Source organism: Heteronotia binoei, chromosome 20, assembly GCF_032191835.1.
Source record: "Heteronotia binoei isolate CCM8104 ecotype False Entrance Well chromosome 20, APGP_CSIRO_Hbin_v1, whole genome shotgun sequence".
Taxonomy (NCBI): domain Eukaryota; kingdom Metazoa; phylum Chordata; class Lepidosauria; order Squamata; family Gekkonidae; genus Heteronotia; species Heteronotia binoei.
The window spans coordinates 10,329,367-10,351,982 of NC_083242.1; the positions used below are offsets into that span (position 1 = coordinate 10,329,367).

General features: G+C 47.0%; 2 protein-coding genes across 2 annotated transcripts in view; one reads left to right on the forward strand and one right to left on the reverse strand.

The window, feature by feature from the left end:
- The window catches only part of TTYH3 (tweety family member 3), a 112,425-nt gene that overhangs the window by 38,530 nt on the left and 51,279 nt on the right, over positions 1 to 22,616 (forward strand). Inside the window, exons 2-5 of the mRNA XM_060260488.1 lie at positions 10,290 to 10,459; positions 17,788 to 17,899; positions 18,795 to 19,015; positions 20,519 to 20,614. Of these exons, the coding sequence (XP_060116471.1) occupies positions 10,290 to 10,459; positions 17,788 to 17,899; positions 18,795 to 19,015; positions 20,519 to 20,614 (599 nt within the window). The remainder of the gene's footprint in view (positions 1 to 10,289; positions 10,460 to 17,787; positions 17,900 to 18,794; positions 19,016 to 20,518; positions 20,615 to 22,616) is intronic.
- Positions 11,772 to 22,616, reverse strand: part of LFNG (LFNG O-fucosylpeptide 3-beta-N-acetylglucosaminyltransferase) — a 139,506-nt gene continuing 128,661 nt past the window's right edge. The window contains exon 9 of the transcript XR_009556494.1: positions 11,772 to 11,782. The gene's annotated coding sequence lies outside the window, so the exon portion shown is untranslated. The remainder of the gene's footprint in view (positions 11,783 to 22,616) is intronic.

The window sequence follows — 22,616 nt, forward strand, 5'->3', positions numbered from 1 at the left end:
AATAAATTGATGGCGGAATACAACAGCAGCGAATCTATCATTAGCTCAGCATTCAGCGAAGCCACCTTAAAGAGAGTGGTCTTGCAGGCCCTGTGGAATTGGTCAAGACTCTGCAGGGCCTGCACTTTGTCCAGAGGTTGATTCCACAGGTGTGGAGCTGCAATAGAGAAGGCCCGGTCCCTTGTGTTCTTCAATCTGGCCTCCCTCATCCCAGGGATATTCAGCTGGTTCTTTCCCACTGACCTCAGTGCTCTCTGGGGTTCATATGGGGAGAGGCGGTCTCTCAGGTAGGCAGGCCCTTGACCATATAGGGCTTTAAAGGTAATAGCCATCACTTTGTACCGAACCCGGTAGGCAACCGCCAGCCAGTGCAGCCTGCGTAACCCCGGCTGTATGTGCTCCCACTTCGGGAGCCCTTACAATAGCCTAGCCGCTTCATTCTGCACCAGCTGCAGCTTCCGGGTTCAGCACAAAGGCAGCCCCATGTAGAGGGCATTACAGTAATCCAGTCTTGAGGTGATCGTTGCATGGATCACTGTTGCTAGGTCCTGGCGCTCAAGGAAGGGGGCCAACTGCCTCGCCCGTCTAAGATGAAAAAACGTGGACTTGGCAGTGGCCGCTATCTGGGCCTCCATTGACAATGAAGGCTCCAGTAAAACCCCCAAGCTCTTGACCCGGTGTGCCACTTTCAGCACCACACCGTCAAAAACCGGGAGAGGAATTTCCCTTCCCAGAGCGCCACGACCCAAGCAAAGGACCTCCGTCTTTGTTGGATATAGCTTCAACCCACTTAGCCTGAGCCAACCAGCCACGGCTTGCAGTGCCAGGTCCAGGTTTTTTGGGATGCAGTCAGGCCGGCCATCCATTAGTAGATGGAGCTGGGTGTCATCCGCATATTGATGACACCCCAGCCCATACCTCCGGGCAATCTGGGCAAGGGGGCACATGTAGATGTTAAATAACATTGGAGAGAGAACTGCTACTTGTGGCACCCCACAATCTAGTGAGTGCCTCTGGGACAGCTCTCCCCCAATTGCCGCCCTTTGTCCCCGTCCATCAAGGAAGGAGGAAAGCCACTGTAAGGCCATCCCCCTAATCCCTGCGTTGGCGAGCCGACGGGTCAGTAACCGATGGTCGACCATGTCGAACGCAGCCGACAGGTCTAACAACATCAGCACCGCCACGCCGCCTCTATTTAGATGCCGCTGGAGATCATCCACCAAGGCGACCAGCACTGTCTCCGTCCCGTGGCCTGGGCGGAAGCCGGACTGGTAAGGATCTAAGATGGAAGCGTCATCCAGAAAACCCTGCAACTGTAGCGCTACTGCCCTCTCGATAATTTTACCTAAAAATGGTAAATTTGAGACCGGTCAGTAGTTAGCCAATTTGGCTGGGTCTGCTGTACTTTTTTTCAAGAGAGGGCGGACCATAGCCTCTTTCAGAGGTGTTGGAAATCTGGTTTCTAAATGTTCTGGTTTCTAAAAGCAGAATGACAAGGGAAAGGTATAGGTTTCCCTTTGCCACCGTGACCTAGTAGCAGATCTATCCTCCACAAATCTATCAAAGGGGTGTCAGGCCCCAAAGAAACTGGCTGTCATCTGCTTCCTTCTCCCTTTTTCTTGCTTCCTTCTACATCACAATCGCACAGGAGCTAGAGCAAAGTTTCTATTTTCTCCATTAGCTAAGGGGGGAGTGAGAGCTTGCTTTTCCAGGCTCCCTCAATCCCACAGTGGAGCTACTGAGCCAAGCTTCTCTTTCTTCTATTGGATGCTCCTGGCCCTGTGTAGTAGGAAGGAAAGAGCCAGAGCTTCCTTTGCCCAGTTCCCTGGATACCATGGGAGAGATACAAAGAAAGCACCTTTAAGACCAACAAGTGCGATGCTTTTTAAGCATGTTTTATTTTGAAGGTTTTTTTTTAAAAAAAAATCTTTGCTTGTCTGTGTCCTTTATAAAGTTTATATCTCTGCTACCTAATCTTAAATAGGTACTCATAGCCCAGCCCAACATGGCTCGGCCTGACAAGGTTTCATTTATGTCAGATCTGGCCCTCATAACAAATGAGTTTGACATCCCTAATCTAATTGCTCTTTAAAGTTCTCTGTTCATGTGTCTATGTGTCCTAAGGGACCGCCTCTCCCCATATGTTCCCCAGAGAGCACTGAGATCTAGCTCTCAGAACCTTCTAACAGTCCCTGGGCCAAGAGAAGCTAGGTTGAAGGCTACTAGGGAGCAAGCCTTCTCAGTAATGGCCCCACGTTGGTGGAACCACCTTCCAGAGATGATACGAGCCCTGCGGGACCTGAATCAATTCCACAGGGCTTGCAAAACATTTCTTTTCCAGCTTGCTTTTGAAACAGAACCTGATTAACTTGACGCGCTACCACCTAGCCATCTTGTGGATATTATGACTTACAGTATTTTAGCATCCATTTTATATATTTTATCTATTTTAAATAATTTATCATGTAATTGATTGTATTTGAGACTGTTTGCATTGTTTTATTGAATCATGGAATTCCATGTCTGTGAGCCGCCCTGAGCCCGCCTTTGGCGGGGGAGGGCGGGATATAAAAATAAAATTATTATTATTATTATTATCATCACATGCTCTGGCAGCGAATTCCACATGTTAATCCCTTTTTGTGTAAAGAACTATTTATAAGTATTTAAATGTCCTCAAGGAGAAAATACATTTGGACTTTTCAGGTGTGCAGGACCTGTGTTTATAGAAGTAGTCATTTAAAAAAAAAACCTCTGCTGTGCCTGTAAGGAGAGAGTAACATATCAGAAGAGGGAGAAAGATCTGTGCCCCTTTGTCTCTAGGTGCGAGTGTGAAGGAACTTGGCATTTGATCGCTTATAGAAGACGACGACTGCAGATTTACACCCTGCCCTTCTCTCTGAATCAGATATTCAGAGCCGCTTACCATCGCCTATATCTTCTCCCCCCACAACAGACACCCTGTGAGGTGGGTGGGGCTGAGAGGGCTCTCACAGCAGCTGCCCTTTCAAGGACAACCTCTGCCAGAGCTATGGCTGACCCAAGGCCATTTCAGCATCTGCAAGTGGAGGAGTGGGGGAATCAAACCCGGTTCTCCCAGATAAGAGTCCACACACTTAACCGCTACACCAAACTGGCTCTCTGATAGTAGAAACCCTCCCACTATGCCCCCCCCCAAGCACCAAGAATACAGAGCACCACTCTGTTACTCCCAGTTAGTTGATTTTGTAGAAACATTTTTTTTTTACCGTGTCCTTGCAGGGGTGTCAAACTCATTTGTTACGAGGGCCGAATCTGACATAAATGAGACCGTGTTGGGCGGGGCCATGTCGGGTTGGGCCAGGCCATACCTGGCTGGGCCGTGTGTGTACCTATTTAAGATTAGGTAGCAGAGATATCAACTCTTTAATGGTCACAGACAAATACAATTAAATATATATCTGTTAAAAAATTTAAAACATGCTTAAAACGTTAGCACTCATTGGTCTTAAAGGTGCTTTCTTTGTATTTCTCCCATGAGATCCAAGGAACTGGGCAAAGGAAGCTCTGGCTCTTTCCTTCCTTTCCCAGGGAACTGGGGAGGGGGAACCTCAGCCAATAGAAGGAAGAGATGCTTGGCTCAGTAGCACTGCTGTGCGATTGAGAGAGCCTGGAAAAGCAAGCTTTGCCTCCCCCCCTTCCTCCCCAAAGGAGGAGCCTCAGCCAATGGAGAAAATAGAGGTTTTGCTCTGTAGCTCCTGTGCAATTGAGCAAGCCTGGCAAAGCAAGCTGTTATGCAGAAGGAAGCAAGAGAGAGGGAGAAGGAAGCAGATGACAACCAGTTGCTCGGGGACCTGATAGGAGCACTCCAGGGGCCTGATTTGGTCCCCGGAATGCATGTTTGACACCCCTGTCCTAAAGTGATTCATGTCAGCCGTGATTTCTGCATAAACGTTTTGGTGCTTTGTTCCATGACATAAACCCCCTCTTTAATAAGCTAGCAAAGGTTCAGGCCTGTCTGTAGAGACTGAAGGGTTTTGCAGTCTGCCTTTCGGTCATCGAGTGTAGGTGAGGGGGTAGTCGTTAATGACTTCCTTCCCATTACCACTTCCGAGAAATTTCAGCGAGGCAGAAGAAAAGAGATGATGTCACCTTTTGGCACAATATCATGGGAGCCTCAGGAAGCTCTCTGCAGCCGGGGTCTGCACACTCCGTCAGAATTCAGAGCAAGAGGATCAGGAAAGAATCAGTCAAAGAAAGCACTTTTACATTACAAGAAGTGTACATTTTAATACTAATGATAATTGACGTGTAGGTTAATAATCCAAGCTCACGCACTGGCTGTTCTTAGTCCTTGATTAGGAAGTGGCACACACAAATCCCCTTCCCCCACACTCTCACAATAAATCATAAATATACATGAGAACACTCTGCACGGCTGTTTCAGTGCATTGTCCTCCGTCTGTAAATAGTTTACACTTGGATCACTGGCAACTGTTCACCTCGATTCTTTTTCTTATTTGTAAAGCATCTCTCAGAAGCCCTTTAGTCATATATATGAACATATGAAGCTGCCTTCTACTGAATCAGACCCTTGGCCCATCAAAGTCAGTATTGTCTACTCAGACTGGCAGAGGCTCTCCAGGGTCTCAAGCTGAGGTTTTTGCATGGACCCTTTTGAGTTGGAGATGCCGGGGATTGAACCTGGGACCTTCTGCTTACCAGGCAACTGCTCTACCACTGAGCCACCGTCCCTCGCCTAATGGATTAGATCCCATAAAATAAATTCCTTGCCCATTGCCTTCATAGACTGGCTAGTCTAGTATCTAACCTACCCCTCTAAAAAACCTTGGTGGTGGAAAGTGGCCAGGGACCTGCATACTTTAGGGACCGCCTTTCCCTGCATGTACCCCAGAGAGCACTTTGGTTGGGGTTGCAGAATCTGCTCTCAATCCCCAGCATCAAAGAGGCCAAGTTTAAGATGACCAAAGCAGATTTGGGAGATCCAGGTTCAAGCCCCCACTGAGCTATAGAAGCTTGAGCCAGACATGGCCTTGCAGAGATGTGCTGATGATAAAATGGACGAGAGGAAACTGCTTTGGTTTCCCCCTGGGCAGAAAGGAGGGGGTATAAATGAAGTAAATAGAATAGATGGGTAGCCATGTTAGTCTGTCTGTCATGGTAGAAAAGAGCAAGAGTCCCGTGGCACCTTGAAGACTCACAACATTTGTGACATGGAAGCTCATAACCCTGCCACAAATTTTGCTATTCTTTAAGGTGCACCTGGACTCTTGCTCCTTTCTGTTCTACCTGAGACTCTGGGGAATTGCCACATAAGAACATAAGAGAAGCCATGTTGGATCAGGCCAACGGCCCATCAAGTCCAACACTCTGTGTCACCTAACAGGGAAGACAATATTGAGTTCGGTGGAACAGTTATTGGGCTCTGAGGCCCCTTTGTAGATACATAAATGTTCAAATTCTGCTATTGGCTTAGCATAAAGCATGGAAAGTTGGCTTAGAGAATTCCTCAGTGGGAAAAGCTTCAGATCTGTGGACTTTTGTCTTCAGCAGATGTGTTTGATTGTAATTATTGTGTGGTAACGGAGGGAACCCTCCCCATTTCTTTCTCTCTCTCTCTCTTTTTTTTTTTTTAAGAAACCCATTTTAATTTAATTGTAGCATTCCTAATGCCAGCTCCCTTGCTGAGGGGAAGCTATTTTATTTTATTGCTAAAAATTCAAATGCCTCTGTCATTTTACAAGGATTGCAGGAAATGAAAATGATTGAAAATGAAATCTTCTCTGTTGCGCCCGATTTGTGTGTGGACTGAAGGGCAGTAATATTGCTGGCCCCTTGGGCTCCGTTCCAGCTGTTTTTAAGATGTTTTGTCGGTTTGCGGCATTTGGCAGGTCTCACCTTCCAGCTTTGTGTCCAAAGAGCAATCAGTTGAAATGCTTGGAGTATTTTTTGCTGCGCATAATGCGGATGCAGGCTTTGTTTGAATGCCAGCAACATGAAGTTGTGGTAGCTGAAGTTTTCATAGGCATGTTCAACAGCACCAGGCCTTGAAAAAAATTTTTGGCTCTGGGAGCCAACTGAAAAGTTTAGGAAATCTAATTCCTCTGTCACCATTGAATAGTGTAAAGTTAACATCTGAACAAGCAATGGCAAGGACTTCACGTGTTTTTCTCTGTCATCCAGTAAAACATAGTCTGATGTCAGATGAGGTTAGCAGTTCTCATGAGCAGTGTTCCCTGTAAGCTGAGTTAGCGGGAGCCAGCTTACAGATTTTTAGCCTCCAGCTCACACACTTTTGTCTTAGTTCAGGAAGGATGACCCCAGAGCACACTTAACGGATGCAGTCGCTCACAACTTTAATGCCAGCAGCTCACAAAGTAGAATTTTTGCTCACAAGACTCTGCAGCTTAGAGGGAACATTGCTCATGAGGATTGTTCAGAAAAGTGGCAATAAACCCAATGCTGTGAATAGTAGGTGCCACAATGAAATTTCTAGGTTCCATGGCAATTTGGCGTAGGGTTTACAACCTCCAGATGACAGAGATCGGTTCCCCTGGAGAAAATGGAGGCCTTAGAACAGGGGTGTTGAACTCATCTGTTATGAGAGCCGGATCTGACATAAATGAAACCTTGTCACGTTGAGCCATATGTGCCATAAAATGTAATACCAGGTAGCAGAGACATAAACTTTATATAGGACACAAAAACAATTAAAGATGTTTATTTTTTTTTAAAAAAAACATATTTAAAACATTAGCTCTCAGTCTTCAAGGTGTTTTCTTTGTATTTTATTTATTTATTTATTTATTTATTTATTTATTTATTTATTTATTTATTTATTTATTTATTAGATTTTTAGCCCGCCCTTCCCGTAGAACAGGCTCAGGGTGGGTTACATCATAAAAACAGTCTACAGTAAAAACAATAAAAGACCAGTTTAAAATATATAAAATCTAAAATTAGGCAGACTAAGATGGCAGATTCTGCCTCACAGATGTGACCTATTGTCCAGGTCTAGCAGTTCTTGTAGTGCTGGGTTGGAATGAGGGGAGGAGGCCAATAACAAGTGACACCCACTGCCTCAGCTGAAAGGCTTTCTCCCATGGGATCCAGGGAACTGGGCAAAGGCTCTTTCCTTTCCTCCCCAGGGGACCAGGAGGGGGAGGACCCTCAGCCAATAGAAGGAAGTGAGGCTTGGCTCAGTAGCTCTGCTGTGCGATTGAGAGAGCCTGACCAAGCAAGCTCTCCCTTCCCCCTTTCCTCCTCAAGGGAGGAGCCTCAGCCAATGGAGAAAATAGAGGCTTTGCTCTGTAGCTCCTAAGTGATTGAGCAAGCCTGGCAAAGCAAGCTGTGATGCAGAAGGAAGCAAGAGAGAGGGAGAAGGAAGCAGATGACAGCCAGTTGCTCGGGGGCCTGATAGGAGCCCTAACATGAAGCTGGCAGCCCTAACATGACGCCTGGGATTTGTCAAGTCTTGCTGTAGTGCATGGAACTGGGGGCTGAGCAGAGAGTGCTTATTGCTTTGGGGGAATGTTTTTGGCAAAAGGTACCCCACCTGTTTTCTTTTTATAAAATAATTCCTTCAGTAGTGTTTGTGTATCCAGGAAGCTTTACCCCCTCTCTCCATATATCTTCCTTGGATTTGTTTGCCGTGAGTGATGACAGCCAGCGCTGATTCTCTAGTCCCGTAACTCTGACTACATCATCCCCTTTGCTCTCTGATTCCCAGAGAGCCCTATTGGTGATCCCAGGCAGGTCTAAAAACAGAGCTTGTTTAACAGGCAAAACGGAAAAGTGAACTTCACACGCTGGGTTTCCACACACTGTCAGCTAAACAAATGCCGTCACAGGGCTGTGTCAAACGAGTGGGTTGGAAGAGGCAGAGCCGTGTCCTAAAAGCACCCCTTTTGGGCCAGCCTAGCTACGGGCAGCGTGGAGAATAGCTGCTCTGAGCTCTGTATGGCTGCCATGGCTTCCTGATGCTTACAGCTTGGCAGGACCCTCGATGCACTTCCAAGGAGGAGCTGTCGTTTTGGTGTCTGAATAAATCAGTTGCATTTTCTCCCTGCTCTGTTCCTCAGGGATCTCAGGGAAGCATACGTGATAGCATAACTGGGCAAAGGAAGCTCTGGCTCTTTCCTTCCCTCCCCAGGGGACCGGGAGGGGGAGGACCCTCAGCCAATAGAAGGAAGTGAGGCTTGGCTCAGTAGCTCTGCTGTGCGATTGAGAGAGCCCAGCAAAGCAAAGAGAAGGTGGAGTGAGAGTCACCCAGTTTGCTGCCTGGCCTAGTGGGGAAATGAGCCCAAGGTCACCACCAACTGAGTCCCAACACTTTGACCATTACATCACACAGCTATATAGTATGTGAGTGGCAACCCCGAAGGCTCTGGTTTCTGCCCCTTGTGTTGGAGGCTGGGAAGTTTAAGGAGCTGTGCTGTATCTTGGACTGAATGAATGGCTGCATTCTCTTTCTTTTATTTATGAAATGCCTAAAATTATGTCACTTTTTTTTAAAAAAAAGGTTACTTCTAGCCTGTAGATTCCCACTTTAATATTATGCGGGGGGGAGTCTACTGAAATGTCTGTTGCTGTTCACAGTGGGGAAGTGGGAAGGGTGGATTACAGCTCCCAGGCAATCTAATGCACCAGGGGTGGCCAAACTGTGGCTCGAGAGCCACATGTGGCTTTTTCACACATACTGTGTGGCTCTCGAAGCCCCCATTGCCCTAGTCGGCCAGCTTGGAGAAGGCATTTGTCTCTTTAAATCACTTTTCCAAGCCAAGCTGGTGGCTTGGAGAATGCATTTAAAGTTAATGTTGCTTTCTTTCTACCTCTCTACCCCCCTCCCCCCATCTATTTGCCTGCCTGCCTTCTTGTCCTGCGGCTCTCAAACATCTGACATTGATGTCTTGCAGCTCTCAAACATCTGATGTTTAGTCTATGTGGCTCTTGTGTTCAGCAAGTTTGGCCACATCTGAATGCACGGAGCCAAAGCTGCTGGCCTCGGTTGAAAACACGACACTGATTCAAAAAAGAGCTTCCAGGGGTGTCAAAAGAGAGATGGATTCTCCTACTTGGAAGCAAACAGGGAAGACCGAGAGAGTCTTCCTGTTGCTAGAATCTTCAGATTAAGAAATCTGTTGCCACATCAGTGTCGTCATATGGAGAGTTATCTTGAGCATAACCATCAAGGACAAAATCTGGGGCCCTACCTGATGAAGCTGTCATCTTCACCCCGATTACCAAGTGTGGCTTCTCCAACAATTTACTTATGCCGTAACAGGACATTGTTATTTGGGAGCCTTTCTTCATCCATGAATGAGAAAGTGCCAAATAGGGAATCGCCTTGTTTTAAACTATAGCTGGTTAACCTCCCCTCCCAGTTATGACTTCAGCCCTGGATGTAAGAGGGAAAGTCCTTATTTGTTATTCGTTGGGAGCCATATTGAGCGAAGGGTTTGAGACTGTGTAATATTTATTTATATACAATATTTCAGAAAACAACATTAAGAACTTTGCATGAGACCAAAAAGGGAAAAAAAAGTCTTTCCTCACTGTATGGTTACAGTTGGCACTGTCAGAATGTTAAATTAAAACTATATTTTCACTGTATTGTGTTGAACCGATAGATGTTGCTGCGCTGCTTGTCTAGCTAAGAGATAGACATGAATCTTTGCCTAGGGATTGCAGTGAGAATCCCTTGAATTGGTTGTTGGTTGCCAGCACTTTTAAGCCCCTAAAGCAGCAGCAATAATAATAATAATAATAGAAGGTATTGGATTTATATCCCACCCTATACGCTGAATCTCAGAGTCTCAGAGCGGTCACAATCTCCTTTACCTCTCCCTCACCCCCACACAACAAACACCTTGTGAGGTAGGTGGGGCTGAGAGAGCTCTTACAGCAGCTGCCCTTTCAAGGACAACTCCTATGAAAGCTATGGCTGACCCAAGGCCATTCCAGCAGCTGCAAGTGGAGGAGTGGGGAATCAAACCCGGTCCTTCCACAAGAGTCCGCGCACTTAACCACTACAACAAACCACTACACCAAATGATGATGATGATGATGATTGATGATGATGATGTTAGTACTGTTTTCAGTGAAGCCCAATCTGAAGGATCTGGGCACCTGTCCATTTCAGATCAGGATATTATCGACAATATGGCAGGCAGTGGATCAAGACAACTTGGAGGCAGTTTGAGAACATATGGAGAGAGCCACACGAAGGCATTGGATGTTGTTTTAACGAGCATTCTGTCATTTACCTGGATCTCTTTTGTCTCCCGCAGGCCCTGTTGCTGTTGGGCGGGGTGGCCGTGTCCTGCCTGGCTCTGGATCTCCTCTTCCTCCTCTTCTACTCCTTCTGGCTGTGCTGTCGCCACCGAAAGAGTGAAGAACATCTGAATGCAGATTGCTGTTGCACGGCCTGGTGCGTCATCATTGCGACGCTAGTCTGCAGGTGAGTCCGGGTCTCTTCCCCACCACCTCTGCCTTCTCCTCCAGCAGCTTGCAAACCGAGTTATAACTAGTTGGATGTTTGTTGTTGGTTATTGTTGGGCGAATATCTAATGCTGCAAAAGATTACCGCATTCCCACAAGCAGGGCTTTTTTTTTTTGAGCAGGCATGCAGTTCTGGCTGGTTTGGTGTCAGGGGGTGTGGCCCAATAGGCAAATACGTTCCTGCTGGATTTTTTCTACAAAAAAGCCCTGTGTGAAACAATGGTGATATCAGAGGGCATGGCCTAATATGCAAATGAGTTCCCGTTAGGCTTTTTCTACAAGAAAAAGCCCTGCCCACAAGCAATACTGCAGAGTTTCTATCTGTCCTGAAGCACGTATAGATTTAGTTACTGTATATCAGGGGTGACCAAACTTGCTTAATGTAAGAGCCTAATAGAATAAATGTCAGATGTATGAGAGCCACAAGACAGAAAGGAAGGTAGGCAGGCAATTAGATGGGAGGGGAAGTGGAAAGAAAGCAACTTTAACTTTAAATGCATTGTCCAAGCTGCCATCTGGCTTGGCTTGGAGAAGTGATTTAAAGAGACAAATGCTTTCTCCAGTCTGACCAACAGGACAGGTGAGGGCTTTGAGAACCACACAATATGTGTGAAAGAGTCACATGTGGCTCCCAAACCGCAGTTTGGTCACCCCTGCTGTATATCCTTGGAGAGTTTACTGGCTTGTATTTCAGTGTTAGATACACAGCGGCAATAGCTGCAGATAAGTGAATTTGTTCTTCTGAGGTTTTTTTAGAATAAGACAGGAAGCTAATGGTGTGGGATTCTTCTTTGGTTGTAGGATCATGAAGATTGCAGTGCTTATTTGGGTTTATTCGGACACCTACCGTTAGCTTTCCGAGAACGCCTTCCTAGAGGGACGGAATCTGGGATGGGCATAACTGTCAGTGTAAGGCCTGAAGTCTGAAGAAGGGTTTTGCTTTCAAAGAATAAATCTTGTAGCACCAGAGAGAAGTGACCTCTGTCCCTTCTGTCCACTGACCCAGCTATTTTAGTTTACAGAAATGAGACCCAGACGACAGTGTTGCTGGCAGTGTCTGATCCTGGTCCCTTGAGCTGTTTTACAACTAGGCCCGCTCCGTCTCTCAAAAGTGAAGTATTTCCAATAAGACTTTTGTGTTGTAGGATTTTGCAGAGCCTGTTGCTATATGACTGATGCAAAGAGTGAGTCTAGAAAGGAGGTTGGAGAGATTGAGGCAGGAGGAAAAGCACTAATGACAGGCTGTGGCTCAATGAGAGAGCCTCTGCTAGACGCACACAAGGTCCCAAGTTCAATCCACCACATCTCCAGTTAAAAAGATCAGGCAGTAGATAATATGAAAGCCGTCTCTTCCTGAGAACTTGGAGAGCTGCTGCCAGTCTAAGAAGACAATACTGACCTTAAAAGACCAATGGTCTGATTCAATATAAGGCAGCTTCATTTATGTTCCATGTGTAATGGAAAACTGAAAATTCAGAGAGGGGCAGTGATGAATTTGTAAAGGGTGCATGCCACCTGCAGATGTGAATCTGACCAAAGGGCAAAAATTAATCTTTGTCTGCATATAAGCATGATCTCTGTGCCAGAATATGACAGGCCCTGGCTTGGCACAGTGTAGTGCCATCTGATCTTCTGCTCTTGGTTGGGTGGTTTGAAATATGGCTTAGCTTTAGAACATCTGCTCGGCATGCAGAAAGCCCTAGGTTAAATCCCTGGTGTCTGTGATTCGAAAGGACCAGGTGGTAGGTGATGTGAAAGATCTCATCCTGAGACCTTGGAGAGCCACTGCCTGTTGGAGTAGAAAACACTGACTTTGCTGGACCAAGGGTCTGATTCAGTATAAGGCAGCTTCGTTCATTCATGACCTACTATGTTTATTGTTTCATCTGTACCAGCAACATAACCATACTTGCAGGAGGTCCCAGGTTCAATCCTCAGGGTTTCCAGTTAGGTGATGTGAAAGACCTTGGAAAGCCGCTGCCAGTCTGAGTAGACAATATGGACCTTGGTGGACCAAGAGTCCGATCCAGTAAAAGGCAGTTTCACGTGTTCATGTATACTCGGTACTGAACCATCACTGGCAAGCCTTGTCATAACTATGGTTGTAAACAGCAGTTGGGTGGCAAATAGGGTGAAATCGTTGATTCGAACAGAATGCTAATTGTAGTTATTCCTGAAACAGAAAGGGAGAAGGGGAATGTCTACCAAGCCCGTGAGAGGGGTTGAGTACCAAGCCCAGTGGGTGGTTCCTATCACCTGATGGAGGACTAGGAGATTGCACAGTGTTGTGTTTAACCCTGCATACAAAGGAAGTGCATTTGAGGCCATCCTCTACTCTTTCATCAATACTGAGGCAATTTCAGGTTCTTGAATGTTGCTTGAACTCCTTGAATTTTTGCTGAACTATCCTGCTATAGATACCCCTGAGCAGCACCTGCTATCTTGCTATAGATACCCCTGAGCAGCACATGCTATCCTGCTATAGAGACCCCTGAGCAGCACCTGCTATCTTGCTATAGATACCCCTGAGCAGCACATGCTATCCTGCTATAGAGACCCCTGAGCAGCACATGCTATCCTGCTATAGATACCCCTGAGCAGCACATGCTATCCTGCTATAGATACCCCTGAGCAGCACATGCTATCCTGCTATAGAGACCCCTGAGCAGCACATGCTATCTTGCTATCCTGCTATAGAGACCCCTGAGCAGCACATGCTATCCTGCTATAGATACCTCTGAGCAGCTTTCTTCCACTGCAGTCCAGGAATGCTGCTCGTCTGGATTCCCCTGCTAAAGGTGACCTGGTCTGTTTTGGATACATCTGAAAGTCTGTGGGTTCTTTTTGTGTCCTCTAATGAAAGCAGCTCATACCTTGCCTGCAACCATTGTTCTCACTCTCTCTTTTTCTCTCTGCTTACTGTAAAGCTTATTTGACTACTTGCCGTTGCATAAACAGAACGGGGAGACAATAGATGGACATGACCATGGGGAGGAGAAGAAAACTCAGGAAATATCCCTCCCTCCCTGAAACAGGGGCTATCTAACTACCTTTGTTCCCTGGTTCCTTATTGTTCAGGGTCACTAAAAAGAAACAGAGCTCAAATACTGGAACTGGAATTCATTATACTTGTTGAGCGAAACACACCAGGCTCTGTTCTCTTTGTTGTGCAGTTTAAGGAAATTGCCAGATTTTTTCAGTACCGATTTGTGTCAAATTTTGTGAAGCATTCCAGAGAGGCGGCCTTGTGAGTCTAATTTTACCTATGGCTCTCATCCAGCGTTTCTCAAGCGCAACCACCGGTAATTTTGAATGTCACGGCAGAGGGCACTAACTTGTTCCCCCCAACTGGTATAGGATACCAGTGACCACACCAGTGTGGTCATTGGTGTCCCCGAGGGATGTAGACGGGACCTGGGGAATCCCCCAGAATTACAGCTCATCTTCAGACCACAATTGCTTCCCCCATTTTTTAGATGTTTTGGAGAGTGGACTTTGTGGAATTCTACTCCACTGAAGCCCCTATCTCAGGGGTGTCAAACGTGCAGTTCGGGGGCCGAATCAGGCCCTTGAACAACTGGCTGTCATCTGCTTCCTTCTCTCTATATCTTGCTCCCTTCTCTCTATATCTTGCTTTGCAAGGCTTGCTCAATTACACAGGAGCTACAGAGCAAAACCTCTATTTTCTCCATTGGCTGAGGCTTCTCCCTTGGGGAGGAATGGGGGAGGAATAGCTTGCTTTGCCAGGCTCTCTCAATCGCACAGCAGAGCTACTGAACCAAGCCTCTCTTCGTTCTGTTGGCTGCAGCTCCCCCCCCCCCCAGTCTCCTGGGGAAGGAAGGAAAGAACCAGAGCTTCCTTTGCCCAGTTCCCATGGGAAAAACACAAAGAAAGCATCTTTAAGACCAACGAGTGCTAATGTTTGAAGCATGTTTGAAGTTTTTATAAAATATATATTTGTGTTTGTCTGTATTCTTATAAAATTTATATCTCTGCTACCTAATCTTAAATAGGTACACACATGGCCCGGCCCAACAATGTCTCATTTATGTCATATCCGGTCCTCATAACAAATGAGTTCGACCCCCCTGCCCTATCCTCTTCAGGCTCTGCCCCCAAAATTTCCAGGAGTTTCTGGCAACCTTATTTTTCTCCATCTCTGCTGGTGGCTTGGGGGGCTCGGCAACCCTAGTGTCCCCCCCGGTCCCCTCCCCGTGCCTTGTTAAATACCAGTTTGCAAGTCTCTGCTCTAGGCCCAGTAGGAAGGAAATGGGTGGCTTTTCATTGCTGCAGGGTTTTCTGTCCATTTTTGGAGGTGCATGTTTTGTATTGTCAAGAACTCCAGGAAAACATCGGAGGAGCAAGGAGAGAGGGGTTGGGGGGGGGGAGGCGGGGAAGGCAGCAAGAGGATTCCCATTTGTGCACCATCTGTTGGACTGCTCGGACAGTCTCAAATGTCTGATTCTCTTGCAGACGCAAGATGCAAACAGATGTTGAAAGATGGTTTTTGCAGCTCTCTCAGAAATAGCACTTCCCCCTGATGTTGAAGAATAAAGTGGTAATTAGATGGGAAAATTAATTCGTCCCTGGGAGTAACGTTAAGGGTTTTTTTTTTAAAAGCTTCAGCTTGTAAAATTCCTGTAATTAAAGGTGTTTTGCCATCAGTAGACTGACTCAATATGAGACTTTTATGGATGGGTTTCTTGTTGGATCAGGGTGAAGAGGAAAGGGCTTTTAGCTTCATTTACCTGTGGGGAACAAGGAACTCTGCCCGGAAGGAGAGCTAGGGCATGTTCCTTCTGGCCTTAAGCAGTTTGAAGAGACACTGAATGTGTTCACACTTGGGTGGGTTCACGCACACTAAATAACGTGCTTTGCAACTGGTTTTTCACAGTGTAAGCAGGGGTGGAATTCTAGCAGGAGCTCCTTTGCATATTAGGCCACACACCCCTGATGTAGCCAGTCCTTCAAGAACTTACAAGGCTCTTTTTTGTAAGCTCCTGGAGGACTGGCTACATCAGTGGTTTGTAGCCTAATAAGCAAAGGAGCTCCTGCTGGAATTCCACCCCTGGGTGTAGGAATAGCAAAATCCACTTGCAAACGGTCGCTGTGTGACCCACTGTCAAGACCACCACATTTCCTCCCTGGCTTTGGAGGGTGTATTAAGAGGGGAAGCCGGTTACTGGTTCAGATTGATAATTATTTGTAGTCGAGGGGAAAGGCACTTAAAAGCAGAGGCGTAGACAAGTGGATTTAAAAGAAAGTGACTCATCGTGCAGCTGATGTGTTCGTGGTCGCTTTCACTTATGAAGCACAGTTTTGAAAAGTGCAGGCTCTGTGCTGGCTCTCTTGTTCTTGAAATTATAAAGCGGCTGCTGCTGCTTCCTCCTGGGGGTCATCCTTCTTCCTTAGTTCCTCCGACTGGAAACTGCTGCTTCTGCTATTTTAAGAATAGTGCTTCCTGCACCAAGTGAATCCGGGCTTGCTTTTTTTGGAGAAGCGAGAATGCAAGTCTGTGGGAAAAAAATTGTACTTTCTTGTGATTTTGAAACAGTCACAAGGAGAACCAGGTTCTCTCTTCTCTCTGTGCATGCGGGGGCCATGTGGTCTGGTGGCCTGCTCCACAGGTTTTCCAGCTGCGTTCCTTGTATGCGTAGATCTCTTTCTTATCTCAGCATACATAAGGAAATGGCATGATTCAGGTGGTCAAGAAGAAATTGGATTTATATCCCGCACTCCACTCAGAATCTCAGCGTCTCAGAGCGGCTCACAGTCTCCTTTAACCTCCCCCCCCCCACAACAGACACCCCATGATGTGGGTGGGGCTGAGAGAGCTCTCACAACAGCTGCTCTTTCAAAGACAACTCCTGCCAGAGCTATGGCTGACCCAAGGCCATTCCAGCAGCTGCAAGTGGAGGAGTGGGGAATCAAACCTGGTTCTCCCAGATAAGAGTCCACTCACTTAACCACTACACCAAACTGGCTCTAGGGGAGCTCCCACTGCCCCTGTCAGCCAGCTTGGAGAAGGCATTTGTCTCTTTAAATCACTTCGCCAAGCCAAGCTAGCCAGCAGCTTAGAGAATTCATGTAAAGTTGCTTTCTTTCCAACTCCCCTTTCCTCCTCCTCCACATCTTCCTTCTTGCCTCCTCCCCTCCCTCCCTCTTATCTGCAGACTCTTATCTGGCAGAAGCGGGTTTGATTCCCCACTCCTCCACTTGTACCTGCTGGAATGGCCTTGGGTCAGCCATAGCTCTGGCAGAGGTTGTCCTTGAAAGGGCAGCTACTGGGAGAGTCCTCTCAGCCCCACCCACCTCACAGGGTGTCTGTTGTGAGGGAGGAAGGTAAAGGAGATTGTGAGCCGCTATGAGACTCTTTGAAGTGGAGGGCGGGATATAAATCCAATATCTTCTTCTTCTTCCCTCCATTTCCCTTCCCTCCCTTCCTCCCTCTCTCCCTCCATTTCCCTTCCCTTCCTCCTTCCCTCCATTTCCCTTCCCTTCCTTCCTTCCTCCCTCCCTCCATTTCTCTTCCCTTTCCTTTTCTCATCCTGGGCCTTGTGCCGTTGCCGTTCCTGCAGTGTGAGCAGGTCCTGCGGGGTGGGGTGGGGGTGTCTTCGGGCCCAGGTTGGAGGGTTGATGGGTATCACCAAGGGCCGGTGGCAAGCTCTCCCTTGCAGGCTCTGGCATGGGGACAGCATTGTCAGCAGGCACTTCTACAGTTCTGGGCCCTCCCTGGCCCCCGCATCGACAGGCCTTGGCTCCTCGGTCTCTTCCCCTGAAGTCACTGGAATGGTCAGAGGAGGTCATGACACACACCCCAGTTTGTTAACGGTGTAGGTGAGTCCCAAGCATATATACTGAGTAGACTGCCTGTCCTCCAAGACACCCCCACAGTCCGGGTTGGAGAGACAGGGCTGCAGACTGTTTTCTGAAGGCGGGGAGCTCGGAAAACTGCCCATGGGAACGGATGCTCACGTGGGCGGACGCTCCAGCCTTTCTTTGGGTCTGACAATGGAAGCTATGCTGGATGCAGTTGCTGCAGAACGAAAGGAAAGCAGCGTGTTTTGTTTTCATCCTCAGTTAAATAGCCGAGTCGGTTCTCTTATTTGTGCAATCTGAAGGGGTCAGAATGAGCCCGGCAGTGGTTCTTGCTTTGGAGCCTGAAGGTTCCTTCCTTTTCTCCCTGTGGAGACCCTTGAATGAGGAAGAGGCCGGTTTTTCCCCACTCAGGAGCAGATTGAAATGCACTGCCCTGTTTTATCCATTTATTGTTTCTTTTTCTCATAGCGCTGGTATAGCTGTTGGCTTCTATGGAAATGGGGAAACCAGTGATGGTATTCATCGGGTGACGTACTCCCTACGACATGCCAATCGCACTGTTTCTGGGGTCCAAGACCGGGTGAGTTGAAGGGATCCGCCAAAGAGTGTGTTTCAGCAGGAGGTGGAAGAAATCCTCTCTCCGAGAGGTTTTGTCCACCTGTAGGTGCCTTCTCTGTTCTCACCTGCCTGCCAGCAAGGCTTGGATGGCTGCATGTTAATAGGCAGAGATGCAGCCCTGTTCTGTCTCCATCCTTTTCTAAAAATAACAGCTTTGACTTTCTTGGATAAAGAAATGTTCTGTCACGATTATGCATGGTCTATGCAGCTGCGTGCACGCACACGCAACAGAAAAAGAAAGACATTTTGGACTGTCACTGCTCAGGAGGGTAGCGGGTAAAAATTTTTTGATTTACAGCTCTACCATTTGATTATGTGAATACAAAGAGCTCCCTTAAGAGTCAGGTCCTTTTTGTTGTTGGCCCAATCCTCTGCTTGGCAGCTGCTTTCTATTAGAAACCGGTCTTTCCATGCCCAGCAGCAAAAGTCTGAATAGTGTGAGAAATACCAAGAAAGAATGTCCCACCCATCTGATGAAGGGAGCTTTGACTCTCAAAAGCCCGTTTGCAAAAAAACTTGTTGGTTTCTAAGGTGGTATTGGATTCGAATCTGGATTTTTTTCTGCAGACCAACACAGCTGCTTTCTGAAATTGTCCTGGTCTGTTGCTGTTGAATGGGAGAAGTTGTTAATGTTTATATATGGGTTACTGATTTGAATGAGAGACTGTGTCTTGTTGGGACAAGTCTCTGATGTTGTACCTAGATAGGCTATTAGATATCCCAATCCAAAATACTGAACCATTGCCTTGGGTCATCCATCTCGACTCAACACTTCCCCTTGGATTCCTTGGGCCTTACTTCTCTGTGCTCCTGTGGAGGTTGCCTTGTCAAAGATCAGGCCTTTCTTTCCCCTGCAGGTGCTAGACACAGCATTGGCTCTGAACCAAACTGCAGAAGCGAACTTAGTGATCCTCGAAGAAATATTCGCCAAGCAAACAGATTACCTGAACGTTGTCCAAAAGCTGCAAGGGCTCCTGGAGGATCTGGTGAGGCAGGCGACAGAGATCCCTTTCTGGAAGAATGAGGACGTCTCTCTGGAAGAGCTGGCAGTCCGGATTGATCTGTATGACTGGTACAGGTGGGCAGTGTGGATGTTCTTGTGGGTATTTTTGATGCCTGCCTTCCTTCCTTCCTTCCTTCCTTCCTTCCTTCCTTCCTTCCTTCCTTCCTTCCTTCCTTCCTTCCTTCCTTCCTTCCTTCCTTCCTTCCTTCCTTCCTTCCTTCCTTCCTTCCTTCCTTCCTTCCTTCCTTCCTTCCTTCCTTCCTTCCTTCCTTCCTTCCTTCCTTCCTTCCTTCCTTCCTCCCTCCCTCCCTCCCTCCCTCCCTTCCTCCCTCAAGCCTTAGCCTCCTTCCTGCATCTGACTTACAGCCCTAGGATCCTTTCTGTCTCTTTCAAACCCGAAAGGTTTACCAAGCATTGAAGCTCAAGTTATGGTGGTAGTAGAAAGTGCCATCAAGTCACAGATGATTTATGGTGCCTCTGTAGGGTTTTCAAGGCAAGGGATGTTCAGAGGTGGCTGGCCATTGTCTTGCCTCCGTGTAGCAAGCCCTGGACTACGGTGGTGGTCTCCCATCCAAATACTAACTAGGGCCAGCCCTGCTTAGCTTCTGAGATCTGGCAAGACCATACTAGCCTGGTCCATCTGGATGAGGCTAATCTCGAGTATGAGCTGCCTTAATTTTACGAGGGCTTGTCGTTTCAAGCCAGAGCAGCGACTGAGCCTCAGCATCAGCACGATGCCATTAATTTCTTTAAATCCTGTTTTCAGAGGTGGGTTGCTCTCACCTTGTTTATACTTACTTATACTTTTATTTGATTTATATCCTGCCCTCCCTGCCGAGTATTTCTTCAATTTCCCTAAAGTACAGACACAGCGTCAGTTAAAAGCCAACCGGAAGAGAGTGGTCTTGCAGGCAATGCGGGACTGGGCAATGTCCCATAAGGCCCTCACTTCCTCTGGCAGTTGGTTCCACTCGTAGGGGGCTGCTATCGAGAAGGCCCTCTCTCTCTAGTGGACTTTAGTTTTGCCTCCCTCGGGCCAGGGGTTGCTAACAGATTTTGAAGTCCAGATCTAAGTACCCTCTGAAGAATGTGTGGGGAGAGACTGTCCCTAAGGTAGGCAGGTCTTAGGCCATATAGGGCTTTGCCTGCCTCTGCCTAGGAATGCTGGACACCCTTGGTGGTCTCCCAGCCAAGGAACAAAGCAGAGCTGAACCTGGTTAGCTTTTGAGATCCGGTGAGCATGTATACAGCTTGTTGATTTCAATGTAACGATGCCAGGAACTGAAGGCTGCATCTTTTCACCTTGCACTTATTTATTTGTTCGATTCATATCCTGCCCTCCCCGCCAAAGCAGGCTCCGGGCGACTTACGTGTTCATGTATATACATGAAATATAAAAATACATTAAGACATAAAAATCGTAAAAATATCAAAGCATTTCAACTGCTGTATTGATCTTTAGATGGTGGTCTGTTGGATAAGATGGATAGCTGCCTATTCTGTCTTGCTGATTGCTAATTCAGTCTCAGTTCTCTTTGACCATGAGTGTTTTGATTCTTTTCTTTTCTTTTGCAATAGGTGGCTGGGATATCTGGGCCTGCTCATGTTCCACGTCCTGATCTGTTTGCTAGTGTTGTTTGGGCTGATCAGAAACTCAAAGGCCATCCTGATGGGGTAAGTCCCAACGGCAAGAACAGCGCTTGCAAAGGTCCGTCTGTGGCTATTAGCACAGTGTATTGTTGGAACTTTCTGTCTGTGGCAAGTGATGCTCTGTATTCTTGGTGCTTGGGGGGGGCAACAGTGGGCCTCCTGCTGGACCTCCTGATTCCACCTGGGTTTTTTGGCCACTGTGTGACACAGAGTGTTGGACTAGATGGGCCATTGGCCTGATCCAACATGGCTTCTCTTATGTGACACAAAGTGTTGGACTGGATGGGCCATTGGCCTGATCCAAGATGGCTTCTCTTATGTTCTTATGTGACACAGAGTGTTGGACTGGATGGGCCATTGGCCTGATCCAACAGGGCTTCTCTTATGTTCTTATGTGACACAGAGTGTTGGACTGGAGGGGCCATTGGCCTGATCCAACATGGCTTCTCTTCTGTTCTTATGTGACACAGAGTGTTGAACTAGATGGGCCACTGGCCTGATCCAACAGGGCTTCTCTTATTTTCTTATGTGACTCAGAGTGTTGGACTGGAGGGGCCACTGGCCTGATCCAACATGGCTTCTCTTCTGTTCTTTTATGTGACATGGCTTTGCTGAGCAGCACAGGTAGAGTTAAACAGCCCTCATTTAAGTCACCGTGGTTTCCATTTGTGGTACAGTTCACCATCACATTGGTTATTGTAAATTCAGAGTCCAGGGGCACCTTGAAGACCAACGAAGTTTTTTTTCGAGGTGCAAGCACACTTCCATCAGACAATGAAATGGAATGGAATTGGAAATAGCAGTCATATATGAAGAGGGTGGGCAATGAAGTAGCATGCAAAATAGGGAAGATGTTTTTAACAGATTAAAAGAATAACAGGCTTGGTTTTATGGCCATCATCTGCGTATATCCTTAATGGTACATCTGTATCCTTAATGGTGAGACATTAGGTTCCACTCACCTCCTCTCAAACATGGGGGAAAACCTTAAAGGTAAAAGTAGTCCCCTGTGCAAGTACCAGTCGTTTCCAACTCTGGGGTGACGTTGAAACATGACATTTTCACGGCACACTTTTTACAGGGTGGTTTGCCATTGCCTTCCCCAGTCCTCTACACTTTACCCCCAGAAAGCTGGGGACTCATTTTATCAACCTCAGAAGGATGGAAGGTTGAGTCAACCTCGAGCCGGCTACCTGAACCCAGCTTCTGCTGGGGTAGAACTCAAGTCATGAGCAGAGTTTGGACTGCAGTACGGCAGCTTTACCACTCTGTGCCACGGGGCTAACTTTAAGAGGCAAATCTTACTTATTAATTAATTATAAATTAAATTAAATTAATGATTGGTTATTGCAATTCAGCTAGGTTTTGCTTGATTCCAACCCCCACCCCACCTCAAATCATCTAGGTTACCAGAAACTAGTTAAAATAACATGGTTAATGAAACCAGAGTTGGAAATAAAGATGAAGTCTGTGGGCTTTAAAGAGAGAAAAGGTTACTAAGAATGTCCACTCCCAGGCAGTTCTGAAAGGGAATGTCTGCAGGAATTTGATTTCTTGGCATTGAAATGGACAGAGGCTCAGCAGAATTAGTTTAGCTCAAGGGTTCCCAACCTGTGGACACCACAATAAAAGGGTGCTATGGGGGCTGTATCCCATTCACAAAATATTGGAAGGCACCACAGAATATTAGGCAGTTCCAAGATAAGGATATTCTTAACAGCTGTTTCCAAATGGGTGTTCCCAAAGCAGGCTCAATACCTCCTGAAGCACCTCCTATTCTATTGTAGTAGAGGAAAACCAGGACTGGCCTTTTGCTTTTAGGGAAGAGAAGCCCTCAGTAGTTCCAGCGTGAAGGGTGATTAACACATGGAATTCACTGCCACAGGAGGTGGTGGCGGCTACAAGCATAGACAGCTTCATGAGGGGATTGGATAAGCATATGGAGCAGAGGTCCATCAGTGGCTATTAGCCACAGCTTATTGTTGGAATTCTCTGTCTGGGGCAGTGATGCTCTGTATTTTTGGTG